The 24358-nt window shown below is 38.9% G+C and overlaps 4 protein-coding genes across 5 annotated transcripts; 2 read left to right on the forward strand and 2 right to left on the reverse strand.

The window, feature by feature from the left end:
- Window positions 1–43: 43 nt before the first annotated feature.
- LOC140762197 (uncharacterized) lies at window positions 44–3728 on the reverse strand. The gene is made up of 5 exons (XM_073099835.1): window positions 3465–3728; window positions 2337–2708; window positions 1633–2106; window positions 1029–1400; window positions 44–785 (listed from the first exon to the last, which is right to left on the reverse strand). Exons 1-5 carry the CDS (start codon window positions 3504–3506, stop codon window positions 294–296), a joined length of 1752 nt encoding a protein of 583 aa, XP_072955936.1. The 5' UTR covers window positions 3507–3728; the 3' UTR covers window positions 44–293.
- Window positions 3729–4605: 877 nt separating this feature from the next.
- Window positions 4606–8562, forward strand: LOC140762199 (casein kinase II subunit beta-1-like). Of its 2 annotated transcripts, none has more exons than XM_073099838.1 (5): window positions 4606–5176; window positions 6264–6482; window positions 7498–7607; window positions 7684–7849; window positions 8237–8562. In XM_073099838.1, exons 1-5 carry the CDS (start codon window positions 4948–4950, stop codon window positions 8365–8367), a joined length of 855 nt encoding a protein of 284 aa, XP_072955939.1. In that variant the 5' UTR covers window positions 4606–4947; the 3' UTR covers window positions 8368–8562. The 2 variants fall into 2 exon arrangements, with proteins under 2 accessions (XP_072955939.1, XP_072955938.1); XM_073099837.1 differs by having other exon boundaries at window positions 4919–5176; window positions 7684–7846.
- Window positions 8563–9138: 576 nt separating this feature from the next.
- Window positions 9139–12807, forward strand: LOC140762198 (metacaspase-1). The gene is made up of 5 exons (XM_073099836.1): window positions 9139–9643; window positions 9985–10315; window positions 11224–11344; window positions 11955–12161; window positions 12523–12807. The coding sequence occupies exons 1-5, from the start codon at window positions 9289–9291 to the stop codon at window positions 12580–12582; spliced, it is 1074 nt and encodes a 357-aa protein (XP_072955937.1). The 5' UTR covers window positions 9139–9288; the 3' UTR covers window positions 12583–12807.
- A 1150-nt stretch (window positions 12808–13957) lies between these two features.
- Window positions 13958–22912, reverse strand: LOC140763560 (eukaryotic translation initiation factor 4G-like). The gene is made up of 10 exons (XM_073101808.1): window positions 22757–22912; window positions 22335–22561; window positions 22079–22221; window positions 21768–21905; window positions 21555–21622; window positions 21393–21449; window positions 19522–20955; window positions 16019–19422; window positions 14786–14980; window positions 13958–14634 (listed from the first exon to the last, which is right to left on the reverse strand). The coding sequence occupies exons 2-10, from the start codon at window positions 22535–22537 to the stop codon at window positions 14304–14306; spliced, it is 5973 nt and encodes a 1990-aa protein (XP_072957909.1). The 5' UTR covers window positions 22538–22561; window positions 22757–22912; the 3' UTR covers window positions 13958–14303.
- Between the last annotated feature and the right edge of the window lie 1446 nt (window positions 22913–24358).

Raw genomic sequence — 24358 nt, forward strand, 5'->3', positions numbered from 1 at the left:
TAATTTTAAAGCATGGCATTTCCTATATTTAGGAGACAATTACCTTTTCTGTTTTCATTTATATACTAAGATGTAATGATCAACTAATTCAATATACATTATTTCTGATATCATGTTTTAACTTGTTTCACTCTAGGATGCATTTCAGCTGATCAGACTATCTTTACCACTGAACAATTCCAACTCACACACGGCATTCCTTTTCAGGTTAGAAGTATCCTTAGCAAGAATAGCCTCGTGTCAATACATTGCTGATTTCGTTCAACAAACAAAACACAAGATTGTATCTGGTGCTAGAGTATAAGGTCCGTAGTCCACGAATCACGGCATGCGCTATGATCAGGCCATGTGATCGTCGTGCCATTGAAGTTCTTCGAAGTTTCTAGAACAGCTGTTAGGTCAGCAAGCTTAGCTCTTACACTGCGACAGCAGTTTGCATGTACTGTGGTTACCTTTTTAGGATCCTCGCTGTCTTGACAGAAACCACTGAAGTATGCTGTGTCTAAGTATCTCACTTTCACGCCTAACCGCTGAAACGCACCTTGAGACTTCATCTCATTCAGGACATCCTGTTCTTTCATCCCTTTTGAGTTATTCCTTGAGGCATACCATTCATCAAATAGTGCAATGGTTTTGTTGCTGGATGCGACAAAAAAGAAGCCAGTGTTGATCGAGTTGGAATCGTCCAGCGGCTGGCCATTGAATCCATCACAGCTTATTTGCATATCTTCAGAATAATGGTTCAATGTTGCAAATGGGTTCTTCAGCCACAATACATCCATATCCTGAGACAGAGAAAAGTGTATGAATAAACATCAATTTTTTTATGGTTGCAGAGATTAAGATTCATGAGATAAATTTGGTCGAGTTATTGAATATGTAGAACCAAGTAGTTACTATTCATAGTTGAGGTTGGTCAGAATAAAGGGTGAATTACACTAATCTTATGTCTAACCATCTTTAGGTGCATGCCAATATGCTTTATCCTCCAGCACATGTTATATCAGAGTCTAGTATGTTTCACTTACTGTAAAAATAAGGCTATATCCAAGCTTGAGAACATCTCCAAGAATGTGAGTCCTTTGCCACATCATTTCAATGAAGCCGTCAGTCATGTAGAGCTGCTCTTTGGTGAAGTTTGTTCCCTTCTTGTTAAGTTGGTAGCAATGAAGATTTAAGAGCTTGCAACGGCTAAAGGCTGTCTGATCTAAAGCTACAAGGAGAAGATGTTCAATCAAGGACTCGGTATCTTCTCCTTCTTTCAAACTCCGAATAAAGAGGTCTAGCAATCCGTTCTCCTCTGCGTATGCCTTATTTAGTACACTGATTATCAGGGTTTTGTTTGCCATGGTAGCACCTTGCACAGCTACTTCAAGTTCTTCTTTTGGGTCTGGTGTTGTCTGGCATAAAAAGCAAATCATGTCAAAGTAGTTACGTCATATATGAAAGACATATTAGAATTGTTTGAGATTGAGATGATTATAAGTTCTATTTCCTGCAATTCACCCCTTTTAATATTTCTATGTCGGCTTATTCCTGTATTTATATATTATAAGCATCAATGATTCGTATCAAATTTTCTAAAAGAATATCAGTTTGTGATTTCAAGCTTTGGAAAATCTTAGTTCTCACCTGCCATGACATATAGCATGCCTTGTGTGCAGGCCATACCACATTTGATGTGCCATCATATCTCTTCCAGACTTCAAGGACTGCTCTCAGATCAGCGATCTTGGCTTTCATAGTGCGGCAACAATTTGCATGCACAGTGATCACTTTCTTGAAATCTTTGCTGTCCTGACAAAACCCACTGAAGTATACCGTATCCAAGAACCTCGGTTTCAAGCCCAATCCAGTAAATACACCTCGAGATTTCATATCATTCAGCACATCTTGTTCTTTCATGCCTTTTGATTTATTCCTCATTCCATACCATTCATCAAATAATGCAATAGTTTTGTTATTGGAGGAAACAAAGAGGAAGCCAGTATTGATGCTATTGGAAGCATCAAATGGTTTGCCATTGAATCCATCACAGCTCATCTGCAGGTCTTCTGTGTAGTTCAACTTTGCAATTGGGTTTCTCAGCCACAATATGTCCATATCCTGGGTGCAATATAGAGATTCATGAGAAATAGCTACCACGTCTATTTTTTATGCTTGTGGAGGATGATATCTGAGAAGCCAACTAGTCAAGTCGGACATGCAAATGCTTACTCAGACGTCAGAATACAAGATGAACTGCTTGAATATTATGTTTCAACATCTTTAGCTGTAATTAAAATGCTTGATCTTAGAGTCCATTTTATGCTACTTTCAAATATGTTGAGCCTTACCGTGAAAATAAAGCTGTATCCACGTTTAAGAACATCTCCAAGAAAGCGAGTCTTTTGCCACGTCATTTCAATGAAGCCTTCAGACATGTAGAGCTGCTCTTTGGTGAAGTTTGCGCCTGTCATGTTGAGTTGGTAACAATGAAGTTTTAAGAGCTTGCAGTGGTTATACGCCACCTGATCTGCAGCAACAAGCAGGAGGCGTTTGATCAAGAACTCGGTATTTTCTCCTTCTCCCAAGCTCTGAAGGAAGAGGTCTAACAGGCCATTCTCCTCTGCATATGCCTTGTTTAGCACACTTATGATCATGGTCTTGTTTCCCATGGAAGCACTCTGTAAAACTGTTTCTAGCTCATCCTTTAGTGCATTTTTTTTCTGGCAGCAACCCACAAACAAATGCATAAGCTAGAAGAACCTTGCAAAGCTATTCCAATAAAAGGCCTACATGCGAGAAAGGTTTGCATCTTTATGATTACTATTAGTATTTAGACTTTTCTGAATTAGTTATCAAGTAAATGTGTCAAATTGTATTTGATACTAATTCTTCTTCAGACTTTAGTACAATTTGTGAGGGGAAGATATGTAAGTAATGACAGCTATATTTCTTTACGATATCCTCATACTATGCAATATGTCATTTATGAATGATTTTATTAATTGTAGAAAGTAAATAAACATCTGTCAAAAATATCAGCTAATGTTTTGCTTTAAATCATCTAACTAGAAAGCCTAATTGTATTCTGATTGAATTGTTAGGGTCAGTGAGATAATTTCAATTAAAGAAAAGAGTGTAATCATATTAATCAGAGGATCAGTAGACTGTTAGACATGCATACTTAATTTAATAACACACCATTGTAGTGTTATTAGAAGGAAAAAAAACACCATACTAATATTTTTTTTGTGTGTAGATTGGTTGGACAACAACTATAGCTTCATATTATCCATTCCTCGTACTAATTACTATTGTTATTGTTATAGCTTTTATTGTTGTTTCTTGAAAGCATCGATCAGAGCACTGGTGAGAATTTGCTCTCGAGGTTACAGTTGGAACTCTTCTTCATATCTATATCTGAATCGTAGTCATATTGTCATAACATGACCATAAATTAAGGCATCCGAAGAACTCACTGTGAGAGGAAGCAGTTGTTTCTGGAACCGGAAGAACAGCATGGAGTCATCCTTAGCAGGCCACAAGCAACTCTACGTGCCGACGAGAACGAGAAGAGCGACGGCGACGAGGCCAACGAAGCGGCCGGGGATTTTCTCCCGGGCAATCCTGGAAGCCGGCGCCGAGATCATCTACAGATGTTCAAATTCGCTTCTCTACAATTAATGGCAGCCCGAGGGAGGAAGCTGGCGCTTTGTGTGAGCGAGCACTCACACACTATACATGTGAGTATCCCAAGTCATGCAACTCTTCTCTTCTTCTCTTCTTAACTTCGTTAGTTCTTTATTTATTTATTTTATTTTATTGTTGAAATATTAGCTTCGTTATTTCTCGAGGTACTCATTTAGATCGGGATTCCGTGTGATAATTATACACACACTGTGATTTCCGATGCAGGGAAGAAGTCTAAACCCAGTTGCCTGATGTAAATCTCAGGGCGGAATGGAAGCGAAGCGAAGCTCTCGATATGGTACGTGGCGAGATCTTGCTGGTTGCATATAATCTCGCTCTTGCCCGTCGCTTAAAACTACGTGTATTAAATCCTTTTCCTATCATTCCATTCTCATTCTAAATGCGATCTTGTGATCAATAATTAGTATTTTAAATACGTGATGGTAAAACTTCCACGTTACGTTATCACCCCGTGATTTTTGATAGGATTTTTCTTGGAAAATGAAGGGAAATATTGGAGATATAGACTTTTTCTTTTCAAACTATTGGCTACCTAGAATATAATGACGAGTTATGTGTCCATAGAATGATGGAGTACGGTAGAAGGAAGTTGACTTTTTTGTAGGCCACATTCCTATTATCTGTTACTAAGTCGTCGTCATTTATTTAAAATGTTAATTGCTCATTAAATAAAAGGGGGAATATTATTGGATAAAAAATAGGATGTTAAAATGTGCAATATTTTTTAAATAAAAATCGAAGAAGCTGTTGCTTATTGGGTTGGGCTTCAATTTGGGCCTGATATGAACCAATAGTTCGGATTCGGGTTGATAGGATGAGGGAGGCAGACCCGTTTAGTACCGACAACATGAAATGCCCTGAAACGAAAAAAAAAAGATCTAGTTGAGATGAGCTCGAAATAGTAGACCTCTTTCATTTAAACCCCTAACGTTCTTCATATTTACTAACCAGCCCCTTCGTCTTCTTGTCTCTCCTCCGCTTTCTATCGTACTCTTTCGATCACCGAGAACCCGGAGGATTCCTCCTCCTCGATCTCCTTTTACAAACCTTAATCGTAACATTAACGATAATAGTCCCCTTTTCACTTGAAATCTGAGGTTCCTTCTCGAGATCTTGCATTTCTTTTTGCCGGCAAGATCTGCTGATTTCCGGCATTCGTTTCTGCTCCTTTTGATATTTCCGATGGATCGGTGGGTGGGTTGATCTGGTTTTTTGGGGGCAGGTTGGGGGATCGAAGAGGAGGAGGGGGATATGTATAGAAGTCGAGGTGTAGTGGGGTCGAAGGGGGAGATCGGATCCTTGGATCGGAAGCGAATCAATGATGCCTTGGACAAGCACTTGGAGAAGTCGTCGCCGTCGACTTCTCGGGGATTTAACAACAAGGAGAAGGAGAGGTTCGTAGTGCCCTCGTCGTCGGGGAAGCAGCCTGACCACCGTGACCAGCGTTCTGGGTCATTCTCTAAGAACAAGTGCTCCGATGGTTAGTTTTTCCCAATCTTCTTCTTTGTTTCGATGTTGGCTTCTCCCTTTTGTAACTGTTAATTTTCCGTAGGAGATGATATTAGATTGCAATCTGCTTTCACATTTTTTTTTTCCATTTTATTTGTAGCATGAGATGCAGATTGAATGCAATTATCTGGTCTTATTTGTGAATACGATTGCTTTTGGTATGTGAAATTGGACAGACTATTGATTTCATGATTTGCACACAATAACAGAGAAACAGAAAAGAAAGGAGGGAAGAAGATTAACATGTGAAGAATTTTATACGTCGGATTAGTTGGCACTTTTTGAATTTAGCTGACAAGCATGTTTTCTGTAGTATGTTTTAAAGGATCTTGGATCTTTCACTGCATTTGTAGTCAGATGATTGATTGTCTTTTTTTATTACCAGGAAATCCACCTCTAGATTATTCTTGTTAAAAGTCCATTGTTGTTTGATCTTATATGGTTATCAGGCCCATTACTGAACTAGTAAATTCACTATTGGGTAAGTGGTAATTTTCTCTTCATTAAGACTACACGGCCAAGGTGGTTTGTGATGATCATAAGAAATATTATGTAGCCTAGAAGTTCTGGTTTCTCTCTCTCTAGCTAGCTATAGTGTGTCTGCCTTATTCCTCATTGAAACTGAATTTAGCTATTAAAACTATAAGATGCTTAATTTGATGTCAAATGTGGAGGGGAAAAATCATTTTTGCTAGAAAATTTGGTAGTTAAATATTGACCTGTCCTTCAAGTAGGAATATGTCTCGAGTAACAAGACTTTATATGCCAGTTCACATACTAAATAGTTGTTATAAGTCATAACATTGAAAAGCTTTTTCCATGCTGTACACTTATTTATTTGTCGGTAGCTCATATCCAGCCATGGTGTTTTCAAACCATGTATACACTTGTGAATCCTGCATTAACACTATGCATATGCTGTGTTACATTCTTCCAGATGCATATTGGTTGTATTAAATCTATTTCCATTGTTATGTCTGATGATGTGTTTGTGCTTATGTTTGACTTGTTTGCTACTAGCTTTTCTAAGTTTTCTTTACATTCTTGTGATTTTACAGAGGAATCTGAATCTGACAGTGAAGAATCAGATGTTAGTGGTTCTGATGGAGAAGACACATCATGGATTTCATGGTTTTGCAATTTAAGAGGAAATGAGTTCTTTTGTGAAGTTGATGATGAATACATACAAGATGATTTTAACCTTTGCGGGCTTAGCAGTCAAGTTCCATATTATGATTATGCTCTTGATCTGATCTTAGATGTCGAGTCCTCACATGGTAAGCTTGACTCTCTCACTCAACAAAGATTATATGCCACTTCAACATTATTCACATTTTTTTTTGGAATTGTTGCTTTTGTACGACTTATATCTAGTTAATCGGAATGCAATACTTGCAAAAGTATGTAACTTATGCTGATTCTCGGACACTACTTGAGATATCGAGTTACTTAAGAATGATTGACTATTTAAGGATATTGTTATTGAGTTGCTTTTGGGAGATAATATTAGCATCAGCAGTACTTATTGAATTGAGGCTTATTGTGATCAATTTCAATTAATGTTTCATGGCATTAGTTTGCTTGATCAGACTTTATTTTTTCTTGATTCTTTTTCTTAGCATATGCACATAAGTAACTTGTTTTCAGTTGAAGCACAGCAATTTCATCAATTTTTTTTGTAAGTGGTTAAAGTCATACGAAGAAAAATAGTTACATGAGAACGTAAATTTCATAAAAACTCTACTGCTTTGTAAAATAAACCGAGTACCGTCAATATTTGTCAGCACAGAGATTTTGTTGTGTTGAGTTGGAAAGGCGGCAGTTTTCAGGTTTGCACACTTGCAAAGTCTGTTTGGAGGTATAGTTAGTGACCTGTTGTCTAATTATGTTGGAGAACTCAGGTACAAGAATAAACAGCAAGAACTGGAATTGATAATGCTATTAATTTTGGTTAATGATGAACTAGTTCTGTTACTCTTGGAAAATTGATAATGCTATTAATTTTGGTTATTAAAGGACATCTACTATTCCTACTTTTGTTCTTTCCTTCAGGAGCTTGATTGTTTGAGTTGAGTTTTCTTCATAGAGGTAGAATTAGGGTTTCCGCGTAACCAATTTTAATTTGGCTTTTGCAACTAAGGAGCAATCTCTAAGAGCTCCTTGAGATACAGATAGAGCCTGTAAGGAGATAAATGATAGCTTTTGATGTTGGGAGTTACCTTCATATCTTAAAAATCATTATTTAAAATCCTAGCTACACCACTGATGGTACTCGGTTATCCAAATATACAGGTGATATGTTCACTGAGGAACAAAATGAGTTGGTTGAGTCTGCTGCAGAGATGCTATATGGTTTGATTCATGTTCGTTACATTTTAACCGGTAAAGGGATGGCTGGAATGGTGAGTTGCTCCCACATTTTTGTTATACATCAGCTTTGGATTGGTGATGAGTTTTTATGATGATTGTTCCTTGCAGCTTGATAAGTTCAAGAACTATGACTTTGGAAGATGCCCTCGAGTGTACTGCTGCGGCCAACCATGTCTTCCGGTTGGGCAATCAGATATTCCTCGATCCAGTACAGTGAAAATATACTGTCCCAAATGTGAAGATATATACTATCCGAGATCCAAGTACCAAGGCAGTATCCTTTCATTCTTATCAATTTCTCTATTCTTACAAAGTTTTGCATGCTAATATTTTCCATGGAAATGGACATGTTATATTGCTTCTTATTTATGATTTATTGCTTTTTTGACCGAATAAATATTGCAGTTGCAAATTTTTTACAACTATATGAAGCAATATCTAATGTGAAATTCTTAGTCAGAAATATATTTCCTTATTAATAGAACTAAAACAAAATTCTTTAGATAGTACCTGTGTATCTATACATACTAGTTGCTCCTTTTCTTTAAGCCGTTTATCTCTGTGAAAGATGGTTCATGTTTTCATGCAAGCTCATTTGAGTGTTTTGGATTGGAGAGCAATTTCTTTTGTATTCTTGTAACATTTTCTTGACTTTGTTCAGACATCGACGGAGCTTACTTCGGGACGACATTTCCTCACCTGTTTCTGATGACATATCCACACCTCAAGCCACTGAAGCCATCCCAGCGATATGTTCCCAGAGTGTTTGGCTTTAAAATTCACAAGCCGTGATCAAGATCCAACGTTGCAGGTGTATTATTCCTGAAAAGACAAACTGCCGCCCTTTTCCCATCCTAAGCATGGCGAAATGTATGTAATGGGCTGGCCTATTATTCATCGAGCTATTGTTTATTTAACCTTAGATGTAACCACCGAACAAGTGCAACTTGCTGCTGATTGTTAATCTTGCAATGTTACCTTCACTAATCTCGCTTTTTTCCTTTCATTTCCTTCATCAAGTTATTGTTTCATACGCATTGACGCATTGTTCTATACTTAATTGCTTAAGCGTGGTTGCTTCATGTATCTATCTATCTATCTATCAAACATAGTTTGTGGATTAGGTATTTATTGTTAAACTAATAGTAGTTATGTTATTTACGACGTAAGCAGAAAATTCGGAAAAGAAAACAGTTCACATTGCAAAGTCAAAATAAACTTGTTAATTTTGCTTTTATAATACAGAAAAAGACGTATTAGAATATTAGATTGCTATATAATTTTTCTAAGATGGTGAATAAAATTGGTGGGCAACTTCTATAGAAATGTTTTATTTTGTATATAAATTCCTTCATTCAAGTATTCTTTTTTTTTTTTTTTGGTATAAATTTATTCTTTCGAGTCTTTGGCATATATCTGTCGGTATTAATTAAGATTAATTACTACTATTATTAATAATTTTTTCCTCCGTCACCTTTACTTTTAGTTCTCCTTGCTGTTGCACGCTAATCCAAGAGTCCAACCGTGTTCCCTTTTTTCTCCTCTATCGGGACATTCGACGAATCAAACCGTCTCCAACGCGCAAATCCCACGACGAAGCGTCCTGTTCGATAAAAAGAAAGATCGAAGCCCGTCGCATCTATCTCAAGCGAAATCCCTTATCGTTTTCTCTTTTCCTCCGGAACGTAGTAACTTTCGTGCGTGGTCGCCGCCATGATGATGCTGGTCAACTGCTCCGGCTGCCGGACTCCCCTCCAGCTCCCGCCGGGAGCCCGATCCATCCGCTGCGCCGTCTGCCATGCTGTCACCCACGTGGCCGACCCCCGCTCCATGCCTCTTCCGCCGTCGACATCCTTCTCCGCCGCCACTCCGCCGCCTCCTTCTCCCTACGGGGCTCCCTGGGGCCCGCCACCGTCGCCGCACGGGAAGAAGAAGGCGGTGATATGCGGGATTTCGTATCGGCACTCGCGGCACGAGCTCAAGGGCTGCATCAACGATGCCAAGTGCATGCGCTACCTCCTCATCAATCGGTTCCACTTCCCCGAATCCTCCATCATCATGCTTACCGGTCAGCTCGTCCGTGCCCTAATTTCCTTTCCTCATTATGTTTTCTTTTCTCTTTTGGAATTTTGTCTGATTTGTGTTGATGGAGGGTTTCGAGTTGTTCTTGGACGTCTGTAGAAACTAGGCTCACAAAGAATTAGGTTCCTGATTGTTCGGTTGCTGCGATCTAATTGTTTACTTAATTTACTAAAAAAACATACTTGGATTAGATGGCTTTAGAAAGAATCGAAGCTTTAGGTTGACTTTTTTGAGCATGTACTCGTTGCTACAACTTGTTTTACATCCAGGAAATTTTTCTTCTTTTTGATGGGCTTTTAATTTATATACCCTTCAATTGATTCGCAGAAGAAGAAACCGATCCATACAAAATTCCAACCAAACACAATTTAAGGATGGCACTCTATTGGCTCGTACAGGGTTGTCAACCAGGCGACTCGTTGGTGTTCCACTACTCTGGTCATGGCTCTCAGCAAAGGAACTATAATGGGGATGAGGTTGATGGGTTTGATGAAACCCTTTGCCCTCTTGACTTCGAAACACAAGGAATGATTGTAGATGATGAGATTAATGCAGCCATTGTTAGACCACTTCTTCGTGGAGTTAAGCTTCATGCATTTATCGACGCCTGCCACAGCGGGACTGTACTTGATTTGCCTTTCCTCTGCAGAATGAAAAGGTAAGTGACGTCAAGAATAAATTCCTGCTCCTTAATGTATCGGCATATGCCTGGTATTTGAGTCAGTTGTCTGTTGTTACAATTAGTAGAGAATGATGACATAAACTTGCGTTGCCATGAATTTGTTCTTTTTTCTGGACAAGAAAGAATTATTATTTATACAGGAGTGAAAATATATTCGAGAACCATGCTAAACATTTTCTCCCCCTTTTTTGGATAATCATATGTTAGTTATGGTTTGCAACTTTAAATGGTTCATTGTTAACCGATGTTCAACTAGTTGAATCAAGGTTTTCATCTACTTATAGAATCATAAAGCCCTTCCTTATGCAGCGTATATTGTTCTTTATTTTGCCTCATTAAAGAGGGTTCCATCATGACCTCCTTTGCATTATATTCTCATGTATAAATAGGAAAAGAAAATGCAACAGATTCAAAAACAATATCTAGTACAATGTTCTATTTCTGACCTATTAGTTGTTCCTTTTCACCATTCAGGTGATTTTCCTTTTTGGGTTGTGATTAACCTTGTTCACTGTTCTTTTTCACCATTCAGCAAGATACAACAACCTCCCTTTCTCTAGGATTGGAACCTGCACTGAATAAATTTATCATTAATTGTGAAAGCACCCAAGGAATATCCTTTGAAAAGAGGGGTAACAATAAGAGGATATGTTCACAACCATGTCTTTTGCATATAGTTAACAAGTTGACCAAGATATTCTATCAGGCAATGGTCTATGATTTTACACCATCTCTCGATTTCTCGATGTCATCTTGGTTGAACTATTAGTGCTTTGTACTGTTAAAGCCATTATAACATGCTCGAGCAATTCAAACAACTACTAGGTAGATATCTGTTATGGTTGTAATGATGCAGCTGATTAAGGTCATATTTACTTATCCAGGAGTGGGGAATATGGGTGGGAAGACCACCGTCCACGATCCGGTGTTTGGAAAGGTACAAATGGTGGGGAAGCTATTTCATTTAGTGGTTGTGATGATGATCAAACCTCTGCTGATACCTCGGTAATCTCCTATCTCTTTTATCTTACAATTACACCAATTTAGGTGAAGGATGTCTCTTGTCAAGTCCAAAAAGTACTTATTTCTCATGAGCTAGCAATATGTTCGGCATAGTGTCAGCAAGACAGAACTGTTAATATTGACACTAATCTGTTCTTCATAGGAATGACATTGAGAGATCATCATTCTTGTGATGGTAAAGAGAACACAGGTTGTGAACACAGTTGAGGCAAACATAGAGTTGTACGTACAATAAGAAATCAGCCTTCTAGATTTCATATGGCATTGTGGTGAACCCTATTTTTTCAAATTGAAAGACTTTATTTTAACATGGTAATATTTGTATGAACTTCCAATTCCTGATGGTCAACAGCACTAACGAAGAAGTTGGAATAGTCTTGCAACCCTTGTGATTTCAACTATTTTCTAACACCTGATATCATTTTCCTTCTGACCCATCCGTGATGTATCAAATCCATGGCTGCTGCCTCTTAGAGGCAGAACTGGAAATAGTTGGAGTATTGTTTTAATCTCTACTTGATACTGTGATGCAATTCTCATATGCCTTTTTGTTTGATCAACTTTAGACAACTGAAGCTTTGCTATCAAACAGGCTCTTTCGAGGATTACTTCAACAGGTGCGATGACTTTCTGCTTTATCCAAGCTATTGAACGGGGACAAGGGGCAACATATGGGAGCATACTGAATTCCATGCGATCAACCATCCGAAACACCGGTGATGCAATGGGTGGAGGCCCTGTTACAACACTTCTCACCATGCTACTGACTGGAGGCAGCGCCGGAGGTGGATTAAGTCAGGTGATTCTTAAACTCTGTTTCCTAGATCCGTGCACGCATAAGTTTGGAAGTCTGCCAATTCTTTTTCACATGCTAAGTATCCATTTTCTGATCATATACTCTGTGTAGACAAAGTATCCTGTTGAGTACAAGTATTCAAATATAACACCCCAAATATAATGAGGTTTCTAAAAGTTGAGATATTTTTAGTCCTTTCCAATTATCTGATGATATATAGTTCTATAGAATCACTGTAGTGCAACCACCCTGATGGTCAGTATTATGCACCTAGAATCATTTCATGCCTCTTAAATTACTGAAGTTTTAAATGCATGCAAAAAGCCCTAGAAAGAAAATAACAGTTTACTCTTTTACCTCGCAGGAGCCGCAGCTGACTGCGTGTGAGCCATTTGATGTCTATACAAAGCCCTTCTCTCTCTAATATGAATCTTCCCCTCTTATTCAGATTTGTCTTAAAGCTTTTTTTCAGGCAGGCTATTCTCTACCATCAGCTGCAAGACTGGATCCTTCTGTTAATACTCGATTTGATTCATGTGTACAATTTTTTTTTTTTCATATTTTTCTCTCCTGTGGAACGCAAATTTAAACTTGATTTAAATCTTATGGGAACTTTGTTTCGTTAATAAAAGGTTCTTATCAGTTAAAAGGGTCCTGTACTATACACTTATTTTGTGATGACTGCCAATAAAAATAGTCTTTTTCTGGCTTTGGGTTAAAGGTATTGCTTTATCTAGTTTAATGTGTATTGATAGTTCGTAGAGTAAATCAATTTAACGAAGGAAAAATAAATTAACTAATTAACTCTCAGTAATTAACAAGTCGTTGCGGCTGATTCCAAGGGGCCACAGAATTAATTTTTCTTATGCCCTAGAAGGCTACCAGAAGAAAAGAGTATTTTAGACATTTTAGTAGACAAATAGTTTGAACTAAGTAAAATATTTCATATTTCAAGCCATCTAGTTGAATAGTTATGTTTTTTAACATAACATGAAGTATGTTCTTTTAGATACACGATAGCAAGGCCTAAATGGCAAATATGTGAAATGGTAAGGTGTTAAATGAAAATTTCCAATTTTCAAATGTCAGATTAAAATAATAAAAGTGAAAGATTAGTGCAACGTGTGTGTGTTCGTGGTTCAATGGTAAAATTTTTTTATTAAATTTCAATGGTAAGTTAAATAGATAGACATATAATATATATTTCCTCAAAGCAAATCAATACCTTTAGATTGATTTATGTTATTCAAACTGAGCTCATCTATAATGATCTTTTACTCTCATAATAATTCTTTTTCAGGGTATTCAAACTGTTTGATCTGCAAGGATATTTGATAATTTCGTAAAGTATGGTTTATTTAATTTTATGATAATAGTATTACGGTGCTACGACGAGCAGTACTATGTCAATTAATACATTTATTTTTTTTTAAAAATCGATAATAAGATAGGATTTGAACCACAAAAGGTTCGTAATGTACGGAGTTACTTGAAATTCTCGGACTAAATGCGGGCCCTGCGGGTCCAGTTGTCCCATGATTGGCCTTGGACCGGACCGAGAAAGGTCAAAGCCCAATGTCGACCCAATGGGCTTCGGGTCCAAGATGAGGTCCTTTTTTTGTTCTCTGAGAAAAAGATGTTGATTAAGAAATGCATAATGAAAATGACTAACATTGATAATTCAAGTTTCAAGTACTAAAAATGTGAGGAATAATTTAAAAAAAAAAAAGAACGATTTAGTGATAAGCAATGCAGGCTAAACTGCAACACAATCTGCAACTTGGGCCAGTGCCAGAATCTGTAATCAATAATATAGTCTTGTGGCTTTATAGCATGTGAGAAGAAATTCATGACAATATCATAGCAAACTCTTGATTGCATTCGCAACCCGTAGTTGACTAAAAGCAGCAACAAAAGATCCAGTTTGGCTACCAGGGATAAAAAAAAAAAAAAAAATCTCTTACTGGTGATACTACAAATAAATAGATTGTTCAAGTGATGTGCTGTTCAAATTTAAGTCATCTGTGGAAGAATATGAAGGCATTGGTAGAATTATATATATAATAAACTGAAAGGAATATTGGATCAAGTATCCTAAGGACCTAAACATGAATTATCTCACCTGATACAGAGTGCCTTTTATCACTAAAGAAAAACATCCAGCTTTTTAGATTTGATGGGTCGTGGAGGTCGGAAATCCTCCAACATCAAGTTGGAGCTTGCGCGGATCTGACTCAAAACAGAATCCCCTTTTTCTAATCTTATGGACTCTAGGGTGCTACCGAGGACCTCTGATGCAAGCCCGATTTCCTGCAGACGCCCTGGCTCTTCCCCACCTTCACGTATCAATCTCCCTATCTCACTCAAGGACACCACATTTTCCAGTATTAATTTTGAAAATAACTGTCCAAGATATTCTGCAGCTTTTGGAGCATCATTTACAGCATCCTCTAAGGTAGAGAGGACAGATTCAAACCTGAAGCAAGTTAATTTGAGTCAGAAAAGTAATAATATGGATCATGTAATGAGTTGGTGCCTTTTGTGTGTGTCGGCAAGCATAATGAGAGAATGTAAAGAGCCAAAGAGCTATAATATCTTAATAGAAGTTAAGTTTATGTCATTCATACCCCTGAATTAGCTGCCCTTGGCTTAGCAAGCTATCTCGAGGCTTGCAAAGGTCAATAAGAAGCTTAGCCAAGAGATCCCTTTCAATGTCCTTCCTTTCAAAAGAGTCGGTAACCCAAAGCGACACAACTGAAGGATAGAAACTAGGGGAATTCAACTCTTTCATACACAAGGCAACCTCCTTCTCGTCTTTGGCACTGGAAAAGAAATACCAAACTTATATCAGCATCCAGAAGGAGATAACAGCAGTTACATATCAATACAAAGGTAACAACAGGCATCCTAATTGCCAATTTGCCCTGCCAACCTCAGTCAATAGCAATCTTATTTTGGATCATTTATATTCATTCGGGTTTGATTGTGTCATAGTTCTTTAATTTGAATTAGGTTTATCATTGGATGAACTGCAAGGACAGGACGTCGTATTGATGACCAAGAAAAGTATGGAGAAGAAATGTTAAACTTCTTCAGTAAATATAAATCAGTTTTCCTGCCATTAAACACACAACAATCTAATATAAGAGAGAAAGTGCTAGTAATATTTCCAGCAAAAACAGAAAACAAGATCTGGAACTTTCAACTTAAAAATAAGAAAGGAACTCCAAATGACTGGTGAATATGTATAAATTGCTAAGCGTTACAATTCTCCATCTTCAGCTGTAGAAAAGTATAAATGGTAGTAAAACGTAGGCTCGAATAACCATCCAGTATAAAGCATAGATGTTTGCATTTTATCAGAAAATCTAAGAATTTGGAAATGTACAAGATAATTTAGATGATAGAGTAGAGGAATCCATGGGTTATATGCCTTGGTAGGGAAGAGAAGACTGCAAAAACACATTCAACAGAGAAGTGATTTCCAAGGGAAAAAGAGTTCCGTTGGAACTTACATACATCATTCAAAACAAGGTTACTACTTTACTTAGTTGAGTAACATGTTAGTTACCCTGATCATTGTTTGCTCTGTTGTACAAATAGCATAGCTAGCAAATCTTTTCTTTTTGATAATTAAACCACAAAATTCAAAGCCATTGGTGGATTTATGAATAGCAAATAATGGCATCATAACAATCTAAACTGGGTTTGTATGATCTGATGATCCAAGTAAAAAATTAATAAATTTGCCAAGCTTGTAGAGAATCCACATTAAACTCCCAATAAAGCAAGGAAAAACTTGTGCGTGTGACATATTAGAAGAATATGAGCCTTAAGCATAAACTTGAAATAGAACTTACCTGTAAAATTCTCGTATTGCTGATATTGATTTTTCTTGGAGAACCTCCTCTGAGAAGGTTTTAGTTTCTGCACGTGTATCTTGGGTGCTAGTTGATGATCCATGTATTCTCCCAGCAGATTGAATAATTGTAGTTGGTGTAGCAAAAGCACGATCTGGGTTTCTGGATTCCCGACTGCCAGAAACATTGCGATCTTGAGAGCTTTGCTGATCAAAAGGTGCTCCTGTAAACCTATCTGCCATATTTCTTGCATTAATATCTTCTCTTGAGTTATGGGACATCCAATCAGGTACAGTATTATAACCATTTGGACCTGATGGCATCCTACGATGTTCACCCACGCTTCGAGGAACTTCAGCTGAGGCAGCAATTGGCAACACTGGCTGCCCTCTAGTAGACATTCCCCTTGCAAGGCCGCCTTGAGGACCAAGGGTAATGGAATCATCATTAATAGGCCTTTGAGGGAGGGGAAGTGACGATATTCTGCTTTCAAACTGATGCCTATCATCCAAGCGAACATCCTGGGTTTTGCCATAGCCACGGGTCTGAGAAGGCAATCCACGAGTACCAACTTGTTGGGAACTAGGAGGAGTCAATGCAGAGGAACCACGAACACCATAATCTGCAGGTTGTCCGCGCCTTGAAACCGAAGTAATGACCGGACCACGAGCTAACCTACTTGCTTGAGACTGTCTTTCTTGAGCTGCATCTCTGTGAACCTCCTCAATTTTCTTTGGTCCCTCAACTTTCCTTCTCTGCTGCCATTTATTTTTCCTCAGATCAATTGAGTCTTTCAGCATAAATCTAACACGAGACGACAACTTCTGGTTTGACGATAGATTCAGCATCATATCAAAATATGCATCCATATGCTCTTTTGCCTTTGAGTGATCTATCATCTCCCCAATTGTACTCATCAATTTACATAGAGCCTCGATATCTTCCTCATCGGGGTTTGGATACTGCCCTAACAACTTTTTGATGCATTCGTGCATAATTCTCTCTGTCAACATCTTCTTTTTGTACAGCTCCCCAATCAAACGGATATTTCCCAGCATGCGCCTCCTTGCACGAAGCCTTTTCTCTTCCCGCTCCTCTTCGGATTGTTTAATTTCACCTTCTTCTTCCACCTTGTCAGCTTCAGCTTGCTCTCTTTCACCTCTTTCAAATTCCTCCTGACATTTGTTTAAAAGCAACCTCCTAAAAGTAATTTTTTCGTTGTCCTCACTGATTTCTGGTAATGCACCAGCCAAATGGAAACAGAAATTTGCATACATTTCACAGAAGGTAGGTTCTGTCAATGCTTTGTCAAAGATCTGCGATATGACACCAGTAAGAGTTACTGCATTATCTATGTTAACCTCCTTGACTTGTGCAAAAAGTTTGTCAAAATTTTGAGGTGTTAACTTGTTAAGAATGCCTTTCAGTTGTCTTTGCTTTGCCTGTTCCTCGTCAGAAACTTTACCCACTTCGTATTTCCTCTCAGCCTTGTGCATTATCTGCAAAGGTGTCTGAGGAGAAGGCATTAAACCTCTCTGAATACCAGAAGCACGCTGCCATCTGTCTGAATCAGAACTGCTACGTGGCATGCCCCCTTGAGATGCCACTGATTGGATAGGGCCTGATAGAATCCCACCAACAAACTGACTGGGTGGCTGGTTACGTGGATTTCTCAAAACCCCATGATTGACTCCTTGGCCAGGACGGAAGCTCACAGCTGCAACTCCATAACCAAAATCTTGGCGAGGATCACGTCCAGGACTAAAAGGGCCAGGTGACTTGATCCATTTATTGTCATCAGTATTGCTAGCTAGACGGCGATCACTTCGAGAAGTTCCCAAAGACCTATCTAATATCCTCCCTGGACTTGGATATGGTTCATGGTCAACAACGTATGATCTTCCCACTGCAACACTCATCAAGGCATCAGCAATATCAGACCCTATCTCAAAACCTTCAGGAAGCTCAGTATACTGTTGTCCTACAGTTAATAAAAAATCTCTAGAATATTTTTTGCTATTAACAGCTTCAGTTCCATCAAGAGGCTGTATTTTTGCTCCATTAATCTGCAGATCATGCTGTGATGTTCTCAATTTTGGAGTGACTATATCAGCTGCATCTTCCCAATCATCTAGATCAGCTTTGCCCTGTCCGTCCTCGTCACTCACAGGAACATCCTTTTCAGGATCAACACGAGGCGCATCCTTTGCATCAGTTGTTGAAGAAATGTCGGTGCTTTCTACTGTGCTAACACTTTCATTTTTTTTCTCTGGTCCTTTATATGCATTGTAAAGATCAGAAGATCCCGCAGCATCTGCTTTAGAAAGTATATCCTTCAGCTTCTTCTTTTTCACAACACTACTCTTTATCTTAGTTGTCTCCAAAACAAGGTTCTCCTTAGGCTCAGTAACACCTGCAGAAATAGGGCCAGCACTAGAGAGCTCTGTCACCTTATTTTCCAGTTTCTCTGTCCCCTCAGACTTAGCTGAATCTGGAAGAGAATCTCTCTCCACAGGTCTCATAGCAAGCTTAATTAAGTCAGCATTCTGATTGCTTTCCATTTCAGAGTGATTAGATTCGTTGGTACTGGTACCTGGACGTGAAGATTCTTCATTTACATCTGAAGATGGATGATAGCTAGTAGAAAGCAAATCTGCATCGGTGGAGCTCGGCAATGTAAGAGCAGGTCTGATTGATTTCCCCACTTCACATTCATCCTCTACTTTATTGGCAGCTTCTTCGGAGGCATCAAGATGTAAATTTTCAGCTCCATAGTCTGGAGTATTTAGTTTTTCAGAATTCCCTATTCCTGCCACTTCCTGCTTTGCCAGAACAATTGGATTGACAACTTCAGATAATTCTTCAACAACAGAAACTGGATAAACTTTAGCCTTACTAAAATCTTGTAAGGATTCACTAGATACTTCAGCTTTTCCATGTTCTGTTGCTGTTAGCATTTCCTTCCCCTGCACCTCCATCAAAAGAACATTTTCACTATCATTGGAACACAAGTTGCCTGACATAGTTCCATCAACCTCAGGACCTGAAGAAGGTGATCCCTTAGAGGATCCACCCTCCTTTATAGAAACCCCATCAGTTGCTAATGGAGATGCACCAGAGAAGCACAGAGGCATATTTTCTGACGGCTCCTCCAACATTACTCCAAAAGAGGAAGATGCAGCAGATACTGGTATTACTCCGGCTTCAGATGTTCCTACTTCCAAAGAAATCTCATCTCCAGTGCTCGAAGAAGGCAAGCTTATTGTGGAAGTGGTTAAACCTAGCACAACAGAAGACTGAACTTTCTCCGAGCTTTTGCCAACTTCAAGATTACTTGCACCAGATGCAGTTTTATCCTTGACAATTGGTGATGATTTAATGCCTGCAGAATCTGATGCATCTGACTGCAATCCAGTCATATATACAGGTTAAATGACAAATTTGGCCACATTTAGCACAAAAAGGAAATTATACATATTTATCATAAAGTGAACACAATTTACCTGAGACTGTTGCTGAAAATTTCTTGTATCCCTTTTACTTGTCTTTTTCCGATGATCCTTTAAAGAATCCGATCTTCGAAAAACTGTATTTTTCTTCCCATCAGCTGCTGAAACTGATCCAGGATCTGCAATAGGAGTGACAAGATCTGATGAAGAAGTTTCAGATTGCACTTGCAGTGTTGAAAGCATTGGAGGAATTCTAGTGGACTGACTATCTGTGATGGACATGCCCACTGGTTCAAGAACCTGCTTGGGTTGCTGAACAGAATTTTCCTCACCAATGTCCACATTGCTTTCCTGATGGGATCTAGGAGCATCAGCTGATGGGCCTAATAACTTAAGTGCATCCATTTGACTATTGGACATGTTACTTGTTACTGCAGTTGTCCCAACTTTCTCCACGTGCGAGCTAACAGGGGGCCTCACGGTTACCTTGACTGGATTTGATAGAGCAGGCATTGATGAGTTCTCTGAATTGATTCCTTCAGAAACACCATGTGCCTGAGTAAGCGGCCCAAGTTTGCCACCAGGCATTGGATTTAATACAGATGGGTTACTGAAAGTAATTGGCTGCCCAGTCTCATTGACAGGATAGCTATATCTTGGAGCTTGGGACCCAATAGGCATCTGGTTACTTGTTAGAGGAACAGTACTAGCAGTAGGGAAATAAATGGCTGAAGGGTTGTAGGAATTTTGTTGTAACGAAGTATAGTAGCTAATCTGATGAGACTGTGGATAAGCTTGAATAGGCTGAGACTGTGGGACGACACCAGGTAGAGGTCTCTGCCCAGAGGAAACAGCATCTACATATGAATCAGTTCTTTTATCAAGCTTCAGTTCTTCATGGGTGTCTGGATGAGTTATTTTCACAGTGCTTTTGCGGGGAACACCAAATCTCCCCGGTTGTTGCTGAGCAAATTGGGGAGTAATTCCTATCCCCAGTTTACCTAACTGAGGAGCTAGTTGGTGACTAATCGGAGGTGCAAATCCAAGGCCTTGTCCCTGATGCATCAACATTTGTTGTTGCAAAGAATGAGCTTGAACACCAGGAATATACATTTGTTGAGGAACTTGGGGTGCATTCGCCACAGGTAATGCTATTGTCATTTGTAGTGAGCTAGGAATGACACCCTGTGGTTGCATTTGTGGGTTGGGGCCACCGAATTGAAGGGGCACTTGTGGCTGTTGATGCTGAAAAGGCATAGACATGGGCATCGCAGACATAGGAAGTACATTTGATTTTGGATGTGCCACAGGAGCAGATGGAATTGGGAGATGTGGATCCTTCTTCATTGGAAGAGGAGGCTGAGATTGACCAGAATTAGGTTTCTTAGCACCACCAATATCCTTTCTTACTGGTTGCTGTTGTTCTTGCTTGTTTGGATCAGAGGATAAAGGCGTCGAGGGCACTTGCCAAAATGAACCATGACGGACCTGAAATGATTAAAAAGAAAGACATAATGAATAAAATGGGTAATAACCACGTGATACTACTGTCGATACAATAATGACAACGAAAATGGCTAAATGCTAACTAAACAGCTAGATGTTTTGCAGAGGAGGTTTAGAACACACATATCCCATGATTCTTTAGTGAAAATCATGATAAATTACGCAAGTTGCACAGTAAGGCCTCAGTTTCAAACAAATGGAGGATGGACGGAGGAAAAACATTCATCTAACAATCCCTAGGTAGCTGGGGCTAGAGGCTTAATGGAGGTGGTGGTTGCATGTCACGTGAAAACATGAATAGCTATGAGCATAATGTTGATGCACTGAGATCTAAATTGGAAGAAGAAATTCACTTGTGATAACAGTTAACCACAAAAATGGCATTATAAATTATCATAATAATGCAGCAATCAACGAACCTGATCTTGTTTCTGTTCATCCAGATTTGGAGGGGCTGAGCTTGTCCGTGCAGGAATCTGTAAAAACAGTCGTGCATTTCCAATTTATAACGAACGTAGGATTAGAAGAGTTCATGATTCAATATCAAGGATCACAACAAAACATGCAAATAGAGGACATACTTGCATTCCATTCATAATCCCAGGATTTATAGTACCAAATTGGAGAGCAACTTCCCTAGATGAATCCCCTGAAGTCGATAGCACAATAAAGTAATGAAAATCCCATTACATAATGATTCCAAAAACTGAAAATGCATATCAACAAAAAAACTTGTATATTGCCGTTTAATTTATATTGAAAAAAGTAAGAAAGAAAGACAGAAAAAAAAAAACCTTTAGCCGGTGGCAGCAGTCCTGAAGAATCTGATGCTCCAGCAGCAGACTGAACTGGTGGAGCCCTGGGAACCACACGAGAAGGATTTCTTGGCACGGGCATATCAACTGGCTTTGTACCACCTGCTGGCGGCACATCTGATGACCCATCGACCAATACAAGCAAAATTAGATGGTTTAAAACATAAAAATCAAGATTTTCAAACCATGCCATTAAAAAAGAAGGGAAAAAAAAAACAGTCATACAATCAAGTAACTTAGAAAAAGGAAAGATAATAAGTTGATGCAAGTAAAAAGGATTCACTGCGTACCACGCGAGGTGGATTGGGGATGCACACCATTCTGGAAAGCACGGTTGGCAGCGACTGGAGGAACAGCACTGCTGGCGTCAGAGCTCGAGCTCGACGGATTTAATCTAGGTTGGCTTCCTTGCCCATTACCTGATTTCCTAAAGCTGGATACGATAAAGGAAAGTCCATCAAAACCCTAACTTTTTGAGAAGTTTAATAACCTAAGTCAAGAAGACACAAAACCAGAAAGAAATCAGAGCAAAGGCGAAGGTTACACCTTCGGCTAGAAGATAAAGAAGGCGAGGAGGATTGGGTCGCAGAAGAATTGGAGGAGAGTGGAGGAGGAGGCGCCCCGCCGCCGCCGCCGCCCTTCCCGCCGCCGCCTCCGTAGAATCCCCTGTGCTGACCGGAGCTTCCCGATCGACCGGCTTTCCTCAAATGCCCCTCGCTTCTCTCTGCCCTAGATTGGTTGATGGACATAAATCCCGATTCTTCCTTCCTCCTCTATCACCAACCAAGAAAGATTCAAAACAAACCAACAATATCATCACCTATAAATCAAACCCTAGAACAACTCATCAACGAACGCAAAACACAACTAAAAATAAAACATCAACAAAAAAAGAGTATTTGAGGGTTTGCCACTTTGATTAATGTAGATATCCTAGATTCGGAGATCTCTAAGGATCCAATCCACACCTGAATGCGTCTGTGGGAGATTAGGGTTTTTCTCCCCGCCTCAGTGGGAAGCGAGAGAAGCGGCAATCATCAACAGCACGAGAGAGAAGAGAAAAGAGAGACGGGAGTGTTTGAGAAGAGAAGTCGCGCAAAGGTGGGATTTTTAGGGAGAGTTGAGGAGAGAGAGAGAGAAAATATATGAGAGAGGGTAGTCTCTTTGGGGGGGGGGGGGTATTTTGGGAATTAGGCGGAGGTATATTAACAAACTGTAAAGCGGTTCAAAAGGATAGTAGTAGTAGGTTTTTGAGGAGGAGCGCTTTAATCGCATTCACTCTCTCCTCTCTTTCTTTTATCCAATTTACTCACTCACTTACTACTTAGTAGGTGTTTATTAATGATTTATATTTATACCCTTCAATCAAAAAATACTTTGTTTCTACTTTTCCTAATCATAATAGGTTTGGTGTAAAGTTTATATGTGAGATTCCATGCTATTTAAGAAATTGACTACTCTTACTCTCCTAATTTTATATTAATATTATATCTCTTTAGACTTCTCAACTCTATTAAAATAATTTAACATGAGGTCATTTTTGTCATTTCTTTGAAAAGATTGCCCTGTAAATATTAGTTTTCCCATTATCTATCTCTCTAACTTCTTGTTATCTTGCTTAGATCTGCTTCATAAACTGTGATTTATTATTCAGCCATAGTGAGATAGCTTGTAGATCACCTGCATCTCATTTAAAAGCAAACAAAGTCTTCCATATTGGCATTCTAATGTAGGGATGAAACCTAGAAAAGGAGAAAAGGAGTGGTGAATAAGATAATCTTGGGATGATGTGGAAAATGTTCTGTAAATGTTAGGGCCAACCAAAGTAACTCTATTTTAAGTCTTTTTTTAAACAAAGATAAGTAAATAAATAAAAACAAAGTCAGGGCAAATCAAATAAGGACAATGATAATTTAGGTATGAACATTGTAAGAACTAGTTGCAGGAAGGACACTTGGCATCCCCTGATTGATTGTTAAGCCATCATTGGCAGGCTCCCAAGTGTCTTCCTTACACATTGTTGCACCTTCTGTTTGGACTTTTATCAGATGGTAAGCAAGCAAATAAGACAGTGAAATAATTAGAAAGAAGACTGAAACCATTAAGGATCTATGTGGTGATGATGTGTGAGTGTGACCAAATGTCACTAAGTTTCATAGGCACACATTGATTTCCTTCTCCCCCTTTCAAATCCTTTTCAGGTCAATGAGACATGTGGGCCTGAGAACAAAAGAAGGGGATTTGTGGTTTAGTATCTCCCTTCAAATGAGGAAAAGAGAAGGAATCTCTCCAAGGAAAGTTGAGTAAGAGACATTGGTATCACACTAATGAGGGTGTGCTTTCTTCTCCACAGGATTCCCCATTTATGATTCCACTGAGAGAAAGCAAGCAATTGCTGAAATCAAGCACATACTCTTCCCCCTCTCCACATCTTTTTCCTGAAGGGCAAAGAAAGCACTATGTGGGTACAGAGAGTAATCTCCTGTTACTTTCATCACTCTCTCAACTAGGAGAGCAAACAAATGGGCTCACTGGGATCCTCTGTTAGGTTGAACATTGATCCAATGACA

Source organism: Typha angustifolia, chromosome 7 (genome assembly GCF_048772165.1).
Source record: "Typha angustifolia cultivar Huaian chromosome 7, ASM4877216v1, whole genome shotgun sequence".
NCBI lineage: Eukaryota > Viridiplantae > Streptophyta > Magnoliopsida > Poales > Typhaceae > Typha > Typha angustifolia.

Bases quoted from the DNA above. Each gene is read 5' to 3' on its own strand.
- LOC140763560 (XM_073101808.1), bottom strand. From the start codon at position 22,537: ATGTCCATCAACCAATCTAGGGCAGAGAGAAGCGAGGGGCATTTGAGG. The intron at 20,956-21,392 runs GTTCGTTGATTG...TAATCATTTCAG, and splicing joins ATGAACAGAAACAAGATCAG to GTCCGTCATGGTTCATTTTG. The intron at 14,981-16,018 runs GTAAGTTCTATT...TTTCTTTTCCAG, and splicing joins GCAATACGAGAATTTTACAG to TGCCAAAGACGAGAAGGAGG.
- LOC140762198 (XM_073099836.1), top strand. From the start codon at position 9,289: ATGATGATGCTGGTCAACTGCTCCGGCTGCCGGACTCCCCTCCAGCTC. The intron at 10,316-11,223 runs GTAAGTGACGTC...TTACTTATCCAG, and splicing joins TTCCTCTGCAGAATGAAAAG to GAGTGGGGAATATGGGTGGG. The intron at 11,345-11,954 runs GTAATCTCCTAT...GCTATCAAACAG, and splicing joins AAACCTCTGCTGATACCTCG to GCTCTTTCGAGGATTACTTC.
- LOC140762199 (XM_073099838.1), top strand. From the start codon at position 4,948: ATGTATAGAAGTCGAGGTGTAGTGGGGTCGAAGGGGGAGATCGGATCC. The intron at 6,483-7,497 runs GTAAGCTTGACT...CCAAATATACAG, and splicing joins AGATGTCGAGTCCTCACATG to GTGATATGTTCACTGAGGAA. The intron at 7,850-8,236 runs GTATCCTTTCAT...GACTTTGTTCAG, and splicing joins GAGATCCAAGTACCAAGGCA to ACATCGACGGAGCTTACTTC.
- LOC140762197 (XM_073099835.1), bottom strand. From the start codon at position 3,506: ATGCTGTTCTTCCGGTTCCAGAAACAACTGCTTCCTCTCACA. The intron at 2,709-3,464 runs GTGAGTTCTTCG...GGTTGCTGCCAG, and splicing joins AACAACTGCTTCCTCTCACA to AAAAAAAATGCACTAAAGGA. The intron at 786-1,028 runs GTAAGTGAAACA...TCTCTGTCTCAG, and splicing joins GATATAGCCTTATTTTTACA to GATATGGATGTATTGTGGCT.